This window comes from Octopus bimaculoides, chromosome 11 (assembly GCF_046866305.1).
Source record: "Octopus bimaculoides isolate indiv1 chromosome 11, ASM4686630v1, whole genome shotgun sequence".
Taxonomy (NCBI): Eukaryota; Metazoa; Mollusca; class Cephalopoda; order Octopoda; family Octopodidae; genus Octopus; species Octopus bimaculoides.
Genome location: NC_142938.1, coordinates 1,807,382 through 1,827,381, shown reverse-complemented (window position 1 = coordinate 1,827,381; position 20,000 = coordinate 1,807,382). Strand labels below are relative to the sequence as shown.

Sequence of the window (20,000 nt, the reverse complement as noted above, 5' to 3'; positions counted from 1 at the left end):
AGACACACACATACACATACAGTCAGACACACACACACACACATGTACACACTGACACAAAAAACACACACATATACGTGTGCACAGGCACGCTCATGCACACACACATACAGACACACATTCACACATGTTTCACACAGACACACACACATACATGTTCACAGACACGCACACACACACATACACATACAGATACACACACACACATGCACACACAAAGCCACACACGTGTACGCACGCACGCACATACACGGTGCTACAGTGGAAACTGCTTAATACACTCAAAGATAATATAATCAACTGGTTATTGTTATAGACATACACACATATAATATATATCTATATATATATATACTACTAAAATAATGCTAAGGGGAAAGTTATTAATTTTTTTTATTTGTTGAGGGTTTATCTAATTTAAAATAATTCGAGTAACAAACAAAGATTATGTGAAAACAATTGAATGTAGATACTGTTAAATATTGATAGTTATTTATTAGAAAAAAAAATGAGAATAATTTGTCATAAGAATATTATGGAAACATAAAACGCTGATAATTTACCAAAAAAAAAATTGGGTAGTCTAATAAGAACTAATCGATATCGATTAGATTCTAAACCTATCAAAAATAAAATCATTCTGTGAAATATAATCATTGAATGGAGGGGGGATATTAGGAGGAATTAATCGATAACCTATTAAATTTTAATCCTCCATTATCTTAATTTCATTTGTCGGTTATTAAAAGGACAAGGAAATTAAGATTTCATTGGTCACGTGGTTACGTGCGAGGCATGTTCTTTTAAATTATATTTTATTCCAAACAGGGTAAATGGATACCTTTGTGTTGTTAAGACTATTCAGGTGTAAAGGTCATGCACCTATATATTGTATGAAAAGGGATTTGTGAAATCGCGGGGGTGGTTACCGCAGTCAACACTCATTCAAATACTGGGAGGGGACAATGTTTCAGTAGGAGAAAATGTTCCACACAAACTGAGAATCCAGGAAATTTTTATCAATCGCGAAGTATAATGTAAAAAGTATAAGGTATGAAAGTATTGGTTTTACATTTATTTTTAGGTTACGACCGTTTCGACAGCAGATGGCGGAAAAGTTGTAGACATGGATATAACAATGATTATGTAATTACATGAGACACACTTATCATCTGAATGGACAAATCAATACAATAAGTGATTTATCTGACATGTCTACTGTTGAAATGGTCGTAAGCTGAAAGTCGTCGTGGCACTCCATCGGTTACGACGACGAGGGTTCCAGTTGATCCGATCAACGGAACAACCTGCTCGTGAAATTAACGTGCAAGCGGCTGAGCACTCCACAGACATGTGTACCCTTAACGTAGTTCTCGGAAAGATTCAGCGTGACACAGACTGTAACAAGGCTGACCTTTTGAAATAGAGGTACAACAGAAACAGGAAGAATATATACGCACATATACATTGACCTTAACTTTACCTTCGTCCGTCCCGTTTCATCTATTCCACCTCTGTTCATTTCCCCATGTCATAGAACTTCTCCCTTTATAGCTACGCTACGGGAAACTAAACACACCAACACCGGTTTCCAAATGGTGGCGGGGGACAAACGCAGACACAAACACACATACGACGGGCTTCTTTCAGTTTCCATCTACCAAATCTGCTCAAGAGGCCTTGGTCGAACCGAGGCTATAATAGAAGACGCTAGCCCAAAGTGCCATGCTGTGGGACTGAAACCGGATCCATGTGGTTAAGAAGCTTGCTTCTCAACCACACAGCCACACCTGATCTTATTAGTGTTGTTGTTGTTAGAGTTGTCGCTTTGTTGTTGCAGTTGTTGTTAACGTTGTTGGCTTTGTTAGTCTGGATGTTGTAGTTGTTGTTACTGTTATTCTATTTATTGTTGTTGTCGTTGCTGTTTCTGTTGTTCTTTTGTTGTTGTTCTGGTTGTTATTGTTCGTGACGGTAATGTTGTTGTTGTTGTTGTTATTTTCATTGTCGTTATTGATGTTGTTGTTGTTGTTGTTGTTGTCACTCTTGTTACCTCGTCATTCTTTCTATTGTTGATTTGATGTTGTTCCTCTGTTTATTATTTTGTTGCTTTATTCTATTTTATTATTTTTTTTTTGATCTTCATAGTTCCTCGGATTGCACATTAAGCTAAATACTCCCAGGTGACCAATCCATACTCCGGTACTCCTCAATATCTCCTGATTACAATGACCTTTAGCTTCTTTCTCCCTTCTATGACTCACATACAGATAGACAACCCGACAAACATACCAACACACACACACACACACACACACACGCACACATATTGACTTAAACAGAGACACATGCTACATTAGCCTCTGACACACAAGCACACATCCATAAGTACATGATAATACACACATACACAAACACACACATACACACACACACACACTCAGACGCACACACAATGTATACACATGATTTAAACAGAAACACACACAGACACACATATATTAGCCTCAGACACGCGCACACATGTACATGTCTACAGACAAACATACATACGCATACACACTGGCACAGAGACCACATACGCATTAATGTTTAATGACATACGCATACACGTGCAGTGTTATATGCACTCACACATCTGCAAGCACATTTCTTCGGGTATACACATACAAACACAAATATTTCAATCGTAAACTGGCATTTGGTCGACTACGACGACAATTGCTCCATTTGATCTAATCAACAGAACGCCCTGTTCGCGAAACTAACATACAAGTGGCTGAATACTCCACAGACACGCGTACCCTTAACGTAGTCCTGGGGAAGATTCAGTATTACACAGAATATGACAAGGCTGGTCCTTTGAATTACGGGTACAAATCACTTTTGCAGGCTGAGTGAACTGAAACAACGAAATAAAGTGTCTTGCTCAAGGACACAACGCGTAGCTAGGAATCGAACTCACGATCCTAAGATCGTGATCCAATGCACGAACGACAATATATATACTTATATACATATATATATGTGTGTGTGTATATAAACACAATATAAGTTCATTGAAAGCAACACACATACATATTTACACATACACACGCACATTTTTAATTACATATCTTTGTACATTTATTAAAAGTGCACTCAAACAAACATTACATACACACACAAGCACAATGGTGTGCGCACATTCTCGTGCGCATGCGCATACAATCATCTCCCCGCCCCCTCCGACCCAGAATTATTGTTAGAAACTAATATTTTACACACACACACGCGCGCGCGGAGATTTGCATATATTCTGATGTTGCCAGAAAGAACAACAGCAGCAGCAGCAGCAAGCGACAATATCAAACTACCACAATCAACTTGCCCCCCACCCCATCTCCACCACCACCACCGCCACCGTCGCCACCATCGCCACCACCACCACCATCACCACCACTATCGCCGCCGCCGCCGCCGCTGTTAGCACCAGCGCCAGCACCACCACCACCACCGCCACCATGATCGAAAATATCAACAACAACCGGCACCGCTGCCGTTGTTACCTTCTTAAACACCCCTGATTCACCCCCCCCACACACAACAACAACAGCAACAACAAACACCAGCATCACCATCGCCGCGGCCATCACCATTGTAACTACAACGAATAAGAACAACAAGAGAAATCACGACTATCGCCGCCGCCGCCGCCGCCGACGCCGCCGCTACAACAACGACCTCGGTTATCCCCGTTACCAGGTTTCCCCCCACTTCTCCGCCACCTCCAGCTGACAATACCCCACCCTAAACCAATTCAGCATTCATCAGTTATGACTCAGCAAAGATATTACTAAATTTTTGTTCATATTTTTTTCTCCGCTTTTTTGTTTCATTAAAAAAAAAGTATTTTGTATAAAATAAACAAATGAATAAATTAATTAATAATAGAAAAGCCATATATACAAGAATTGTGTGTGTGTGTGTATGCATATGTTTCTGTGTATGTCTGTATATGTGTGCTTAGAGCGTGTGTGCGTGCGTGCGTGTGTGTGTCGAATCTGTTTTGAAAGTGTTGACATTCATTCAACGTCTATGTTGCGGGGGAAAACCATCAAAGTCGGTTGAAATCCAGATTGATGCATTACCTTGTACTCATCCGAGAGGAATCAGGCTGGATTTTTGAAACTGTGCAATAGCATCAATTCTGGAGATTAACATCGATTTTAATGCTTAAAATTTGGCGCCTTTCCACCCCCAGAACTTTCCCGATATATATGTGGATGACTGTATATCGCTTAATTCATCGTTCCAGGGAAGACGACCTCCTCATAAATTATACTTGGTGCATGGAAACAATATTTGTTTAGGAAAGGCTACTTCGAATGGTTTGAATTTATTTTGAGAGTTGATGACTTGAGGTGGCCATAACTCAGAACAATAGTCTGGGTGATCGAGAATGAAATACAAATGGAAAGCTGGATTGGAAATGTTCCTATTAATTAAAATACTTAGGATCCATGATACAAAATTTTGCAGCTTCTTGTCATTCAGTCGGCCTTTAAAATCTTAGGGCCTTTTGCAATATAGATATCTATTGCTTCATGCATGTATGCCTGTAGTATTATATATATATATATATATATATATATATATATAACGTGAGAGAGTTAGGGGCTGGGGGTTCAACCCACTAAGGGATAGTATCTATCCAGTATATGAGAGACTCTGTGTGTGAGAGAGAGAGGAAAGAGAGATGCGTATGTATGTGTCTGTATTAACTTAAAGCGTCATAAAGAATGGAGAATTATACATATTCAAAACTTATTTATTAAAGCATTATTCTCATAAAATTCTAATCCGACACGTGTTTCTGCTGAATAAGTGTCCTAGTATATCCTTTGATGTAGCATTTATGTTCATTTTGTTGGTTCAGTTGCAGTGCATATTTACCCAAGACATTCTTATGCAGTTTTATTCAAGGTTTTACCCATTCGGGTGAATAAATCGTTATATATATATGTGTGTTTGTGTGTGTGTGTGTTAAAAAAGGAAAGTCAGAATTTTATATAATTCTTTATTAGCGCTTTCGTCCGTTTAACTGAACTCTTCAAGACAAAAATCATTTTGGTTTTAATTTTTGTCTTGAAAAGTTCGGTTAAACGAACGAAAACGTTAATAAAGAATTATCCAAAATTCTGACTACCTCCTTTTATTCAACATATAATATCAATACACCACTTACTCTCTCAACCCCCCCTCTCTCTCTATTTTACTTTTTCCTTCCTCTCTTCCTTCTCTTTTATTTTTATGTCCGTCTCTCTCCCTGCCACTCTCTCATGCATTTACACAGAAGGTTTCTATATTTCCATCCTTATCTGTATCCCACTCCTTTCATTTGAATTTTCCTCTCTCTCTCTCTCTCTCTCTCTCTCTCTCTCTTTCTCTCTCTCTATTTCTCTCTCTCTCTTTCTCTCTCTCTCTCTTTCTCTCTCTCTCTCTCTCTCTCTCTCTCTCTCTCATTCTCTCAGATCTTCTCTCTCTTACAGTCTCCCTCTCTCTCCCCACCTAATACCCGAGTACTTTTGCTCCTAAAATGAGTGAATTTACAATATCTTGGCAGACGTTCAGTTAAATTTTTTTTCAGCTTCGTTAAACACAAAGCCGTGTGTAAACGTCTATTTATTTAACAGTCTGTCTGGCCATCTATCTATCTATCTATCTATCTATCTATCTATCTATCTATCTATCTATCTATCTATCTATCTATCTATCTATTTGTCTGTCTGTCTATCTATCTATCTATCTATCTATCTATCTTTCTGTCTGTCTGTCTGTCTGTCTGTCTGTCTGTCTGTCTGTCTGTCTGTCTGTCTGTCTATCTATCTATCTATCTATCTTTCTGTCTGTTTGTCTGTCATTTCAAAATGAAATAATTCGAGAATGGAGCGGAGTGAACGATGGGATCGTAGAATACTGAAAACACAAGTTCTACTGAGCTGGACATATCGCAAGATCCACGGGCAATAGGTGGACATGTGCAGTTGCCGAGTGGTTTCCATGAGATTGGGAGAAGCTTTTAGGAAGACCTTCACGGTGGTGGCAAGGCGATTTAGTTAAGCAATTTGGGTTAAGATGGAAAAGAATGGCGCAATCAAGACAGAATTGGAAGCGCATTTTGACCAGATATTAAACACGTCTAGACGGAAGTTTTCTCTACTTATTGCATGGATAATCTCGACTAATCGATGTTTTTCAACTCAGTTCTTTCGTCACCAACTTATTTCTGATACATATGGATCAAGGCGCGCGCGTGCACACACACTCACAGTCCTACATGCAATCACGTGACAGCCCAACACTCCATCTCTGTGGTTTATCATCTGCCATATCAATTTCACACGAACAAAAAGAGGGTCAGCAAACGTCATCCTTACGAAACTTTACCATTTTCCCTTATAAAAACCTCTCCAGAAAAATTTACCAAACACCAGAAGTGAACCGGTGATCTCATGAATAGTTAGTTCACTCACCCCATCCACCTGGTCATTCCACCGCCTCTACCTTCAACATACCTCTTAATTTTTTCTTAGGATTCAGTCAGGGTAGTAGTTCTCACCTGGGGTCTATACAGCCCTTGGGGGTCCATATAAGATTTTCATGTCAAAAGTCTGCAATAATTTAGTTCTAGAATACTCAAAATATTTTAAGAATTTTTTGATAAAATTCCTGATATTTAATTACAAAGAATAAACAAAAAACTATAGGATTTTTTTTTTAAACATGGAATGGTTATGAGAGTCCAAAGGCAAAAAACGGTTGAGAACCATTTAGTGAGACAGAACGTCCTAGTTTATACCACTGAATGACACCTTGGGCAAGTATCTTCTATTATGACCATAGGCCGACCAAAGCCTTGTCACATATGTATGTATGCATTTATGGATGTATGTGTGTATGCGTGCGTGTGTCTTTGTGCCCGAGTTTGTCTGATGATCCGAAAATGATTTTTTACTCGCGAAGTAATAAAAGACCATAACCGAGTTTGTTCCGTACTCATGTTAAACTGGTTTCTACAGTTTTTTTGATTGGTTTATAATTCTTGATAATAAAGTTCAACATCAAGAGAGGACCAGAAATTCTAGGAGAAGAGAACAGTCAATGACATTGACCCCAGCTCTTAAATTGCATCTTATTTGATTGATCAACGACAAAAGAAAAGAAAAGAAAAAAAAGACTGATCGTGATCAAATTTCAAGACAAGACGTAAAGAGGCTAAAACAAACACCACAAGATATTTTAGTTGGAAGCTCTACCGATTCTTTCAATACACTACCATTTTGGCTGTAGCTCCACCGATTCGACTATCCCGCTGTTGTTAGAACCATAAGAATTCTATAGACACAGACTGAATGACTTTCACAGGGAGTCCCCCCCCCCCACCGTCTCAGTTTTGCTTTCAAGTCGGGACAATGTGATTTCGATGCTCTTGATAACGTATGAACACCTCAACATCATCATTTCTTTATTTCTCCTCTCCCCTTGATAATATAGGATCATTTTGATGAGATAAATAGAAATGCATATTTTTCTGGACATAAAAACGTGACGATACACTAATAATGATTACACCCCGCCACACACATAGCTATATACATGCGCATATATATATATATATATATATATATATATATATATATATATATATATATGAGCACGTTGATCCCGTCATATGTGTGTGTGTGTGTGTGTGTGTGTGTGTGTGTAAGAATGTATGTATATGCACGAATTAAAAAATAACTATATTGATTGATATTAGCATATAAATTACTTAGTATATACAAAAAACTGCCCCCTCTTATCTCACACGTATTTATCTGTACATACATTCATGCATACAACCATACAAGCCTACAGACCTGTATACATACATTTATGCATACACACAGTTTCCATCAATCTTATGCTTTGTTGTTTCCTGTTTGTCTATTTATGTCTGGTATATTCAACATGGCAGCCCCTCTCTCTTTCTCTCTTCGTTTCTCTCTCTTTACGACCCATTGCTATCTATCTATCTATCTATCTATCTATCTATCTATCTATCTATCTTTATGTCTACCTATCTATCTATCTATCTATCTATCTATCTATCTATCTATCTATCTATCTATCTATCTCTATGTCTGTCTGTCTACTTCTCCCGGTCTCTTTCTCTCTTTCTCTCTCTAACTATCTATCTTTGTCTCTGTGTCTGGAAGTCTTCCTAAATCTGATAATCAAATAATGTTGTTTTTGTTGTTGTCCATAGTCCCAGTTCGTATTTAATTCATATATTTATCTCTTTATTGTCGATCTATCAGTCTAAATTAAACCAAGTTGGCTGTGAAACTCTCCATATGTCTCCTCTTCATTCAGCCGATCAGTTTTCATTAAATAAAACTGATTTACTACAACTACTGCTACTCACCATTTTTTTCAGGCCAAATATTTTACAAAATGTATTCCTAGCTGATAAGGACCAATCTGGTGGCACATGTTTCCTCATGCGATAAAGTACCAGCCAAAGACCAGGGTTGATGTCAGTCCCTAATTCAACTCCCTAAAATTACTGGTTTTACGCCAGAAATTTGAATCAAAGATGGCGACCTGGCAGAACCATTCGCGCGACGGTCAAAATGTTGAACGGTATTTCCTCATTTGGTTTTTTAAATTTTTTTTATTTAGTTTTCAATTTAAAGTCTGACAAATATCTAGACGAGAATTGGGTTTATGGGTACAACCCTGAGACGAAGCTGCAGTTGTCACGACCGAAAAACCCTTCATCTCCAAGACCGAAAAAGTCACGACAGAGCTGCAGCTCAACCAAGACCGTGCTCAACGTTTTTCTCGGCATCCGCGGTGTTGTGCGTCGTGAGTTCGTCCCTCAGAGTCAGGGCCGGGCCGTCAGTCGAGAGTTCCACTGCGACGTTTTGAAGAGTTTGAGGGAAGTCATTCAGCGAAAGTGAACGGATCTGTGGAGCGTTAAGAACTGGACTTTTCACGACGACAATGCACTCTGGCACCGAGATCTCCTCACTCGTGAGTTTCCCGCCAAAAACAACATGCTTCTACACCCACCTTATTCGCCAGAGTTAGTTCCCGCAGACATCCTTCTCTTCCACAAGATGGAAAGGTAGATCAAAGGTCGTCGTTTTAAGACCACTATCGAGATCGAGAGCGAATCGCAGAAGGTTCTCGACTCGCTTATGGACAACGACTTCCAGGCCGGATTCCAAAAGTGGCAGGAAAGCTGGGACTGGTGTATTGCTTCACAAGGTGACTACTTCGAAGGAGATGATGTCAAACCTTAAGTGAATAAGTTATTTATTATTAAATATAACCAGTCCGGGAACTTTGAATGGGTGCTGAAAAGTATTTGGCTTTAAGGGAATCGGGAAAGGCCTGGCTGGAGACCCTAAATTCTGAGGTTTTTTTGCAGGGCTTAGAAAAACTAACGAACCACTGCGATCGGCTGCAATAAGTATGAATCTGAGAGGGGAATATATTAAATAAAATCAGAATTATCTGATCCTTCTGTATTTTCTTTTACCCAAAGCCAGGAACTTTTCAGCCAGGAACTCATATATGTACATGTGTGTGTGTGAGTGTGTGTTGTATATATATATATATATATATATATATATATATATATATATATATATGTGTGTGTGTGTGTGTGTCTGTGTGTGTGTGTATGTATGTATACATACATGCATACATATATACATACATATATAAGTATATGGGTAGATAAGGAAACAGACATACACACAGAGTACAAAACGTACATAAATATCAAGCACACGCACACACATACATACACATACACGCACTTAATCACAAAAACACATTCACGTGTAACGAAACATGCAAACATGACATTCACATACGTACATTCATATATACATACATACATACATAGAAACATACATACATACATACCCACACTCACACACACACACACACACATATGGCAGCAGCAACTGATCAGATAAGACGGAAGTCAATGATAAAAGTAACCCTAATCTGGTTCATAAGGGTCATGACAAGTAAAGGATCACTGGGAAGCAGACGGAATTATCTGCCAACGCTAACATTCTCCGGGAGTTCTGAAAGTTCTACAAACTTCTCAGAACCTGCAATATATTTGTTTATTTGTGTGTTTATTCTTTTTCCTATTTCAGTCATTTGAATGCAGCCCTCCTGGGGCACAACCCCTTTAGCAGGCAATCGAATTCTATCCACTCGTTGGTCATTCACACTGGAACATAATCTAGTGTAGACAATTTGGCGAACTGCTAAGTTACAGATTGGCTAGAATATGATATGCCATGAACAGGGCGCTAGATTTTAGACAAGGCTAAACATGAATACACACACACACACACACACACACACACACACACACACACACACACACACACACACACACACACACACACACACACACACACATTCATTTGTGTAGATATTTGGGAGGAAACTGTTCAGAACTTCGCTCTGTAAGAATGTAGTTTTGAATGGATCACAGAACGCGACGTATCGGACAAAGGTCTTTCATCATAGCATCGGGTACTCTAATGACATGTGAATGGTACTTAAGGGATAAAAACTGTGCCACAAATACATATGTATGTATGTATGTATGTATGTATGTATGTATGTATGTATGTATGTATGTCTCTTCTATTTTCTAATTATTATAAATCTTCCACTGAGGAGGGAGCCGGTTTCCGACAGAGAGACAAGACCCCATCTTTGGGATGTAGTTAACATAGACAAATTCACATTTGGGACCTGAGAAAAGTCTTGCATATTTTCACTGTTCCACTTACAAACTTATATGCGTAACATCAGATGCTGCCTCTCTACCACATGGTTTCGGGTTCAGTGTCACTGCGTGGCACCTTGGACAAGCGTCTTCTACTATAGCCTCGGACTGACCAAAGCCTTGTGAGTAGATTTGGCAGATGGAAACTGAAAGAAGCCCATCATATATGTGTATGTGTGTGTGTGTATTTGTGTGTCTGTGTTCGCCATTCCTCAACCATCACTATATGTAGATGCAGATCTACATTTATGTCAAAATACACACACACACACACACACACACACACACACACACACACACACACACATATATATATATATATATATATATATATATATATATATATATATGTATGTGTGTATATGTATTTGTATATGCACATTGAAAGACGCATGTGCATACGTGCATACTGATGTATATTTACACATATAGACATGTACAGAGTGTTGTTATCTAAATTCATGTATTCTAGCTTTGTATCTCAGAAACCAGTCCCTCCTTTATTTGAAGAATTCAAAGAATTGACAAAAAAGAAGGAAAAAAAAAAGAAAAAGTAAAAAAACAATATCTACGTACTTATAAGCACATACATACATACACACATTTGTCTGTATATGCAAGTATTCATCTACAAATCTATTTATCTATTCATATATGTACGTACTTATATATATGTCTTTATATATACATATGTATATTTATGTATATATGCGTGTCTTTATATATGTGTATATATATTATATATGTGTCTCTTTATATTATATTATATTTTATATATATATATATATATATATATATATATATATAGTTAGATAGGCATAATTATTTAGGTAGATAGACAGATATAATATATATTTATATACATATATATTATATATATGTATATATATATATAACGAGTGGGAGATAGAGAAACAGAAAGATAGATGGATATATATACACACACACACACATATATATATATATATATATATATATATATATATATATATAGTGAGAGAGAGAAAGAGAGTAAGAAAGAGAGAATGAAAGAGAGAGAGGGAGAGATTAGGTGAGTAGACAGCCAGGTCGACTAGTATTTTCATAGATAGCTGAGGAGATATGTACGTTTGTTTGTGGTTAGTGAAAAACTAGTTTACTTTTTAATAGTACACAGTGCGTTGCAAGTAATAAAACTATTTATCGGTGGCCATGTGGTTAAATTACGGCTGTGGAATGTATGCTTTCAGGGAAGATAGGCAATCTTGTTACACCTTGTTAGAGGCATACCCCAGTACGGAGGTAAAGCACTTCAACGTTGGTATCGGCGTGTGTTTATATGAAGAGTTTGTCAATAACATCATTTGACAGCTCATGTCTCCGGGGTAAAAAAAAGGCAGCAAACGCGCTAACGAAATGAAACATGCACACATATATAAGCACACATATACATATAGATACTTGTTCTTGTGTGTGTGTGTGTGTGTGTGTGTGTGTGCGCGAGGGGTGGGGTTACACACACACACACACACATATATATTTGCGTGTATGCGCACTCTATAGGCATATGTATGTATATTTTTATGTATATATTCGTATATATACGTGTGTATGTATCATGCAGCACTCTCTTGAAACGTATAACAGTGTTAGGTAAACATGTTTTGTACGAGAAAACTGACATATTTATGAGACACGCAACACTCTGAAAATGCAGTGTACATCGGGCACTGAGCACAGGATTATATAAACAAATTCCTCTATAGTAATGACAACAACAGCAGCCGCAGCAGCACAACCACCACCACCACCACCACCACCACCACCACCATCACCACCATCACCACCACAAAGAACAGTAACAATCACGATATCAATAATTACCATAATCATTATAAGAATAACTTGTTTGACCAGACACAGGGAGGCAAGATTTCGGTGACTACGAAAAAAGAAAAAAAACACTGAAGGATTTATGAAGAAATCAGTAATTAATAAATGATTAATTAAGGAGGGACAAATAATACATAATTTTGGTTTTGTATATAGTTTACAAGGTATTTGATGTGATCTCGTGTATTGAAACAGAATTTGTACTTCGGGAGGGTCAATATCCTAATAATGAACACACGCACTGGTTCAGTTTGTCTTCTTTATTCTTTATTATCATATGTCAATTGCTTAATTATTTAACCGATTATGTGTTTATTATTGGTAATGACCCACTCGAGATGCACGAAACCAATACATTACAGCAACAGCAACAAGAATCCCGAACATGGAAGGTAGACACAAATGTAATTTGGTGTATCTCACATTAATTGTCAGATTATCCGAATACATCAAGTTACCTCCTCAAAATTCTTGTCAATCCACGCATAATTAAGTAGCGAGGTTTCTTAACTGATCAATTGCTAGAAACAGCAACCACGATCCTTCAAATGTAGAGCATCAAAATGTATTTGATAGGCTGGAAATGCAACTCTGCTTATTTCTAAATGGTTTCCACTGTCATTGTTCAGAAATTCTCAACGACAAACGGAAACGTACAAAGAAGTGCCAGGCAACCAGCATAGAACAACAGGAGCCGGCTGCAAGCGGACATGGCGATCTCTCTTTTGGTCTGTATGTATGTATGTATGTATATATGCTATTAGTCGATTCTCTTCCAGAGTATGCTAAAGAAGAGAGTAAGCGGCGTTTCTAATGGCTGAGACACCCCTCATCCTAGGAATGGCACTGCCCACCTGTTTATCAGGAAGGAGCAAAAGTAAGTGAAATAAGCCAAGATTGCCTAATTCTAAAAACGGTCGGTGACCCTGCTGCCGGCGGTTGTCCTATCTTTGATGGTTTCCATACTAATATCAAAGAAACTTCCAGCATTTCAATTTGTCGAGTAAGTTGAGTGAGAGCGTGGAAAAAACGGAGACGGGGTTTAGACTGACGTTTTGGGTGAATTTTTATCAAAGTTGAGTAGGAAAGAAAAAAAAAACAGAAAAAGAAACAATACCTGATTAAAGCGTGGGTGTAACTTTCGACTACACACACACACATATATAAAGATTCCAGTGATACGGGTCACATTGGAAGTATATTTTTACTACCAATAGGTAATATGGGGAAAAATGGCATGAATACAATAACTATAATTTAACTTTTATCAAAATTCTTGATGCGTATTCAAAATGATGCAATGAATGCTAAATTTTCAAAGCAAAAATATTTATTGCCTCAAAATAAAATGAAGCAAACTTCTCATTTGTATATTTGCAATAAATATTTGTTAAAATCTTTTCAAATTTTATCAACCTAATCGGAATCTATACGTTTGGAAACCAATTTGCAAAATTTCATTAAAATATGGGTATTTTTTCAGAAAGTATTCGTTGCCTGCCACCAAACCTAATGCACACAATTTGCACGTCCTATGTTCTCTCTATCTGCATCTCAGTTGTGCGCTTTCTGCCATCTCTGTCTATAAGATGTAAATTGTGATTGGAGAAATCGGTCAGTAAACAAACCAACGGATATCTTTTTTAATCTTTTTCTTGTTTCATTCTTCAGACTGTGGCCATGCTGGGGCACCGCCTAGAAAGAATGTCTTAATCGAATGAATCGATAACACTACTTATTTTTGTTTAAGACCTGGTACTTGTTCTGTCGATCTCTTTGTCGAACCGCTAAGTTAAGGAGGCGTGAACACAACACCGATTGTCTTGCAGTAACGGGGTACAATCACAGAGGCAAAGACACACACATACACACATACACGCACGCACACACACACACACACACACACACACACACACACACACACACACACACTCATACATATAGATAAACACGACAAGCATCTTTCAGTTTTCATCTAAAATATCCATTCACGAGGTTATAATAGAAGACACTTGCCCAAGGTGTCACACACACTCTTCCACGCACGTATTACGCGCATATTTTGTATAGTTTTCAAAATAAAGCAAACAGCACCAGCTGGGGTAATTTCGCCACTACTACTACTACTACTACTACTACTACTACTACTACTACTTGGTTGTAGCATCGCTACTATTATCTAATAGAAGCCTTAACAGCAGTAGCAGTGTTAGTTGTAGTAGTGTTGGTGTTATTATTACTATTATTATTATGATTATTATTATTATTATTATTATTATTATTATTATTATTATTATTATTATTATTATTATTATTATCATTATTATTATTAGGAGAGGTAGTAGTAGAAGTAGTAGTAGTAGATAGTGTATAGCCATGTGGTGAAGGCCAAAACTAATTAAGTAGCACAAATTGAAATTTTGGCAAATGTCCCATCTGTGGGTCTACATATATGTATATATATATATGTACTTACAGCCAGAAACATACATACATACCTACATATATATATGTATATGTGTGTGTCTGTGTGTTTGTTTGTCTGTGAAAATATAACATTTTATATTATATATTACATACATACACACACATATATATATATATATTTATATATATATATATATATATATATATATATATATATATATATATATATATATATATATATATACATATAAAATAAATCTGAATTTATCTGTGCGTGTGATTATTGGACCTTGGATATATATATATATATATATATATACACACACAAAGAAAAAAAAAAGAGAGAGAGAGAGAGAGAGGGAAATAGATGGTTAGCTAGATAAATAGATAAACAGGCATGCGTATCTTATACACCTTAATCATGTTTAGTGGGATATTATACGCTTATATATACACATATCTTAAATCTATACATGTATATATATATATATATATATATATATATATATGCGTGTGTGTATACATGTGTATACACATCTCATACAACCTTAATCGAAACACAGGATGGACAAATTATAACAAATGTAGTATTAGCTCAACGCTTTAAAAAAAGCGAATGATCTTGATGTTTCGGACGCTGGACCTTCATCAAACAAAAAATACAGAATAAAAACACGAAAGGAAAAAAAGCAAAACTAGCAAAACGAATGGAAGAAAAGCGACTGGAAATGAAATGCGGTTCTAATGAGGAGTTAAGAAAGTAAGGGTGGCTGGGGTGCGCGCCGGTGAGCTTCTGTACATTAAGGTGAGCTTTTTACATATATATGTAGATATGTATCACGGATCAGCCCTATTCTTTGTGGTTTCAGTCATGAGTCACATGACTGTTTGCATAATTAAGTTTACATTGGCCAATATGGGCACCCATTCAATCAAACGGGAGGATACAGTGGAGGGAATTTAGCTGCTATGTCTAGCAGGTCAATTGACTGCGTAGAAATTTGGTAGGGGTAGAGTGAAGATGGGGAAGGATTTCCTCCTTGTGGTGTAATTAGAAATCAGCGCCTGAACTACACCTGCCGAGCAGCTGCAAATGAAACACTTGGGACCATCCATATAAAGCTGTCTCTCACACTCCGTCCGTCAATCTGTCTGCTTCTCTCTCTCTCTCTCTCTCTCTCTCTCTCTCTCTCTTCCTTCATATGTCTCTCCCTCTCTCTCTCCCATATATATATATATATATATATGTGTGTGTGTGTGTGTGTCTGTGTGTGTGTGTGTGTGTGTGTGTGTGTTTGTGTGTTTGTGTGTGTGTGTGTGTGTGTTTTTATGTCAAGTTACGATAAAACAATTTTTTCATTAAATTGAAGGATTACTCAATGCATTCTATAGAGTATATATTGGTAATTCCTTCAAAGCTTCGGCCTTCTTCGCCTTGATCGGACTGTCCGATGAATATATGTACACTCACACACATACATAAATATGCATACATACGTATACATACATATATATATATATATATATATATATATATATACACACACAGATATGGGTGTATATATGTATACATACATGGTTGATGGCTTCATAAGTTTCACAAGTGCTCACAAATCAGTCAATAAGCCGTGTTGATGTATCGATCAAAATAATTGCTTGACAGATCGAACATTCATGAAACTGAAAGTAAAGGCACAAAACAACACTCAAGTTGCATAGAAGTTTAACGTGTATGCATATATCTATACATCTTTGCATAGAGACATATGTATATGCATATATATATACATACACATATGTATATACATATATATATATGTCTATATATATGTAGACATGTATATATGTCTATATATATGTAGACACACGCGCGCGCGCACGCACACACACACATATATACATATGCATACACACACATATATACATATGCATACACACACATATACTCAAACGTTACAATTTGTCAACGAAAGAGAAATGGAAGCACAGTGTACTTCATGAGAACTCAATACATGAGTTAGAGTATATGTAAGCTGAATTCATTTTCTCGCGACTCAATTTTCACGTCACTGCGATCTTCAGGTGCGAATGCGATGAATGGTGACCGCCCGAAATGTTTTAAGATTCTGGAAGGCAAATTATTGTAGAGTAAAAATGTCATTCACCCTCCCCACCACATAAAAATATGTATATTTGAAATAGATCGACACGAGTTAAAAAAAAAAATGTCTAGTTGGTATGCTTAGGTTTCCAATAAAGTCTGATTACCACACATGTTGCTTATGGTCTGTGGAGACACTCTGATAGATAGATGCGCACACATACACACAAAAATATATGCAGGTATGTATGCATTCATGTATGTATGCATGTATGTATGTATGCATGTATGTATGTATGTTTATATGTATGTATAAATGTGTGTGTGTGTGTGTGTGTGTGTATGTGTGTGTGTGTGTGTGTGTATACGTACTGCAAAGCAGATGCACAAAATCTTACTCATACAAATACCTATAAAAACAAACGGATATATATAATACATACATCCATATACACATGTATGCGCAAACATATAAAAAGGAAAATAAGAAAGAGAGAGAGAGAGAGAGAAGGATGGGTGTGTGGGAGAGATGTATGCATCTATACATAAAAACATACATCGATATGAACATATATATCTGTGGAACGTGTGTGTGTGTGTGTGTGTATGAATTTGTGTATATACCCTCACACATATATTGTATATGTACAATCTACACGCGCGCAGACACACGTCTCTCTCTCTCTCTCTCGCTGTTGCTCTCAATCTCTTTCTCTCTCTCTCTCTCTATATATATATATATATATATATATTCATATATATACATACGTATGCATGCGTATGTATGTACATGTATGTACAGGTACGTACACATGCACACGTACTCACCAACATACATGGATAGAGAGAAAGTGTATGTGTGTGGAGGGGGCAGGATAGATAGATAGATAGATAAATAGGCAGGCAGGCAGGCAGACAGACAACGAGACAGAGAGGGGAGAGAGAGAGAGAGAGAGAGAGAGAGAGAAAGATACAGAAAACAAGGCAAGAGACAAAAACAGAGATGGCGTATGGAAGGTGAGGGGGTGGAGGGAGCAGCACTGCAGAACGGAACAGCACACTTGATGCACCACAAACGGTAAACTGACTGGTGGATATGGGAGGAGGTAACTCTGCCAGCTTGTTGATGGACTCCCCCCACTACTACCTTACACACACGCACACACATCTATCTATCTATCTATCTATCTATCTATCTATCTATCTATCTATCTATCTATCTATCTATCTATTTGTCTATCTATCTATCTATCTATCTATCTATCTATCTATCTATCTATCTATCTATCTATCTATCTATCTGTCTGTCTGTCTATCTGTCTGTCTGTCTGTCTATCCACATCTCTATACACACATACAGGTATATATATATTATATATATATATATGTATAATTCTTCGAAACGCCGGAGTTTTAATGGTGGCAGCTGATGAAGGGGATGTTTCTATGTGGCCTGCTTGTTTGTTGCACCTTGTTTACCATTTTGTCCTTGTTCTTTTGCCACGTCATGTACCCAGTTATGTATCTATATGTACATGTAGATGAACGTATATACATACATGTACATATATATGCATATACTCATATATTGTTTATATATATATATGTGTGTGTGTGTGTGTGTGTGTGTGTGTGTGTGTGTGTGTGTGTGTGTGTGGCATAAGCCACATTCCAGCCACATGGTTCCAGGTTCATTCTCACTGCGTGGTACCTTGGCCACGCGTCGTCTATTATAACCTCGGGCTGACAAATGCTTTGTCAATGAAGATATACACATTCGAAGCCCGGTGTGTGTATATACATCTATACGTGTCATAGTATCTGCGTTTGTCTCCCACCACCGTTCGACAACCGGTGTTGTCGCGTTTACGTCCTCGTCACATAGCAGTTCAGCGAAAGTGACTGATAGAATAAGTACCAATATCCATTCGATTAAAATTCCCCAAGACGGTGCCTCAGCATGACCGCAGTCTAATAACTGAAAAAAAAAATAAAATGAAATAAAGGATTCCTTCGCTTACTCTGTTTGCTGTATGTTTTGAAAAACATTATTAACAGTGACTTCGAAGTTTCGGTAGATATAGGCTTCGCAATACCTTGACTGCATGCGCACGCGCGCGCGATGTTGTAAGTAGTTATCTGTGCATATACATACATACATACACACACACACATACACACACACACACATATATATATATATATGTATGTATGTATCTTTAACTATACAGCTAATGTAATTATATATACACACGCACGCGTACACAAACGCAAATTTACACACAAATATTTGACCGTATGCACGCTCATACAGAATATACACGCGTATGTGCGTGTGTATGAATACATATATATATATAATCAAATATATACACAAATAAATACATACGCACACACAGTCACACGTATATATATGCAGACGTGCGCGTGCGCGTTATTTGTTGTTATCGAATGCGGAAGTAGAATTTTAACATGCGCACCAGCTCACAAACATAGACACACACGTACACACAAACACGTTCACACACACACACACACACACACACACGCGCAAATCAGTGTACACACGCACACACACACACACACACACACACACGCACGCACATATACGCACAAACATTGACGTACAGACTAGCAAACGCACACATGCACACACGCACATAGATACAGACATACCAGAACACAAACATCCATACACACGCAGCGCTCATGCGCGTACACAAGTGTACGCACGAACACACACACACACAA

The 20,000-nt window shown here is 37.4% G+C and overlaps 1 protein-coding gene across 2 annotated transcripts in view; it reads right to left on the bottom strand.

The window, feature by feature from the left end:
- The window catches only part of LOC106876551 (neo-calmodulin), a 77,856-nt gene that overhangs the window by 53,807 nt on the left and 4,049 nt on the right, over positions 1-20,000 (bottom strand). The window contains exon 2 of one of the 2 annotated variants that reach the window (XM_089359208.1): positions 12,713-12,770. The exons of the other annotated variant lie outside the window; for it this stretch is intronic. Within the exon in view, the coding sequence (XP_089215334.1) occupies positions 12,713-12,721 (9 nt within the window). The 5' untranslated portion in view covers positions 12,722-12,770. The remainder of the gene's footprint in view (positions 1-12,712; positions 12,771-20,000) is intronic. 2 annotated transcript variants of the gene reach the window in all.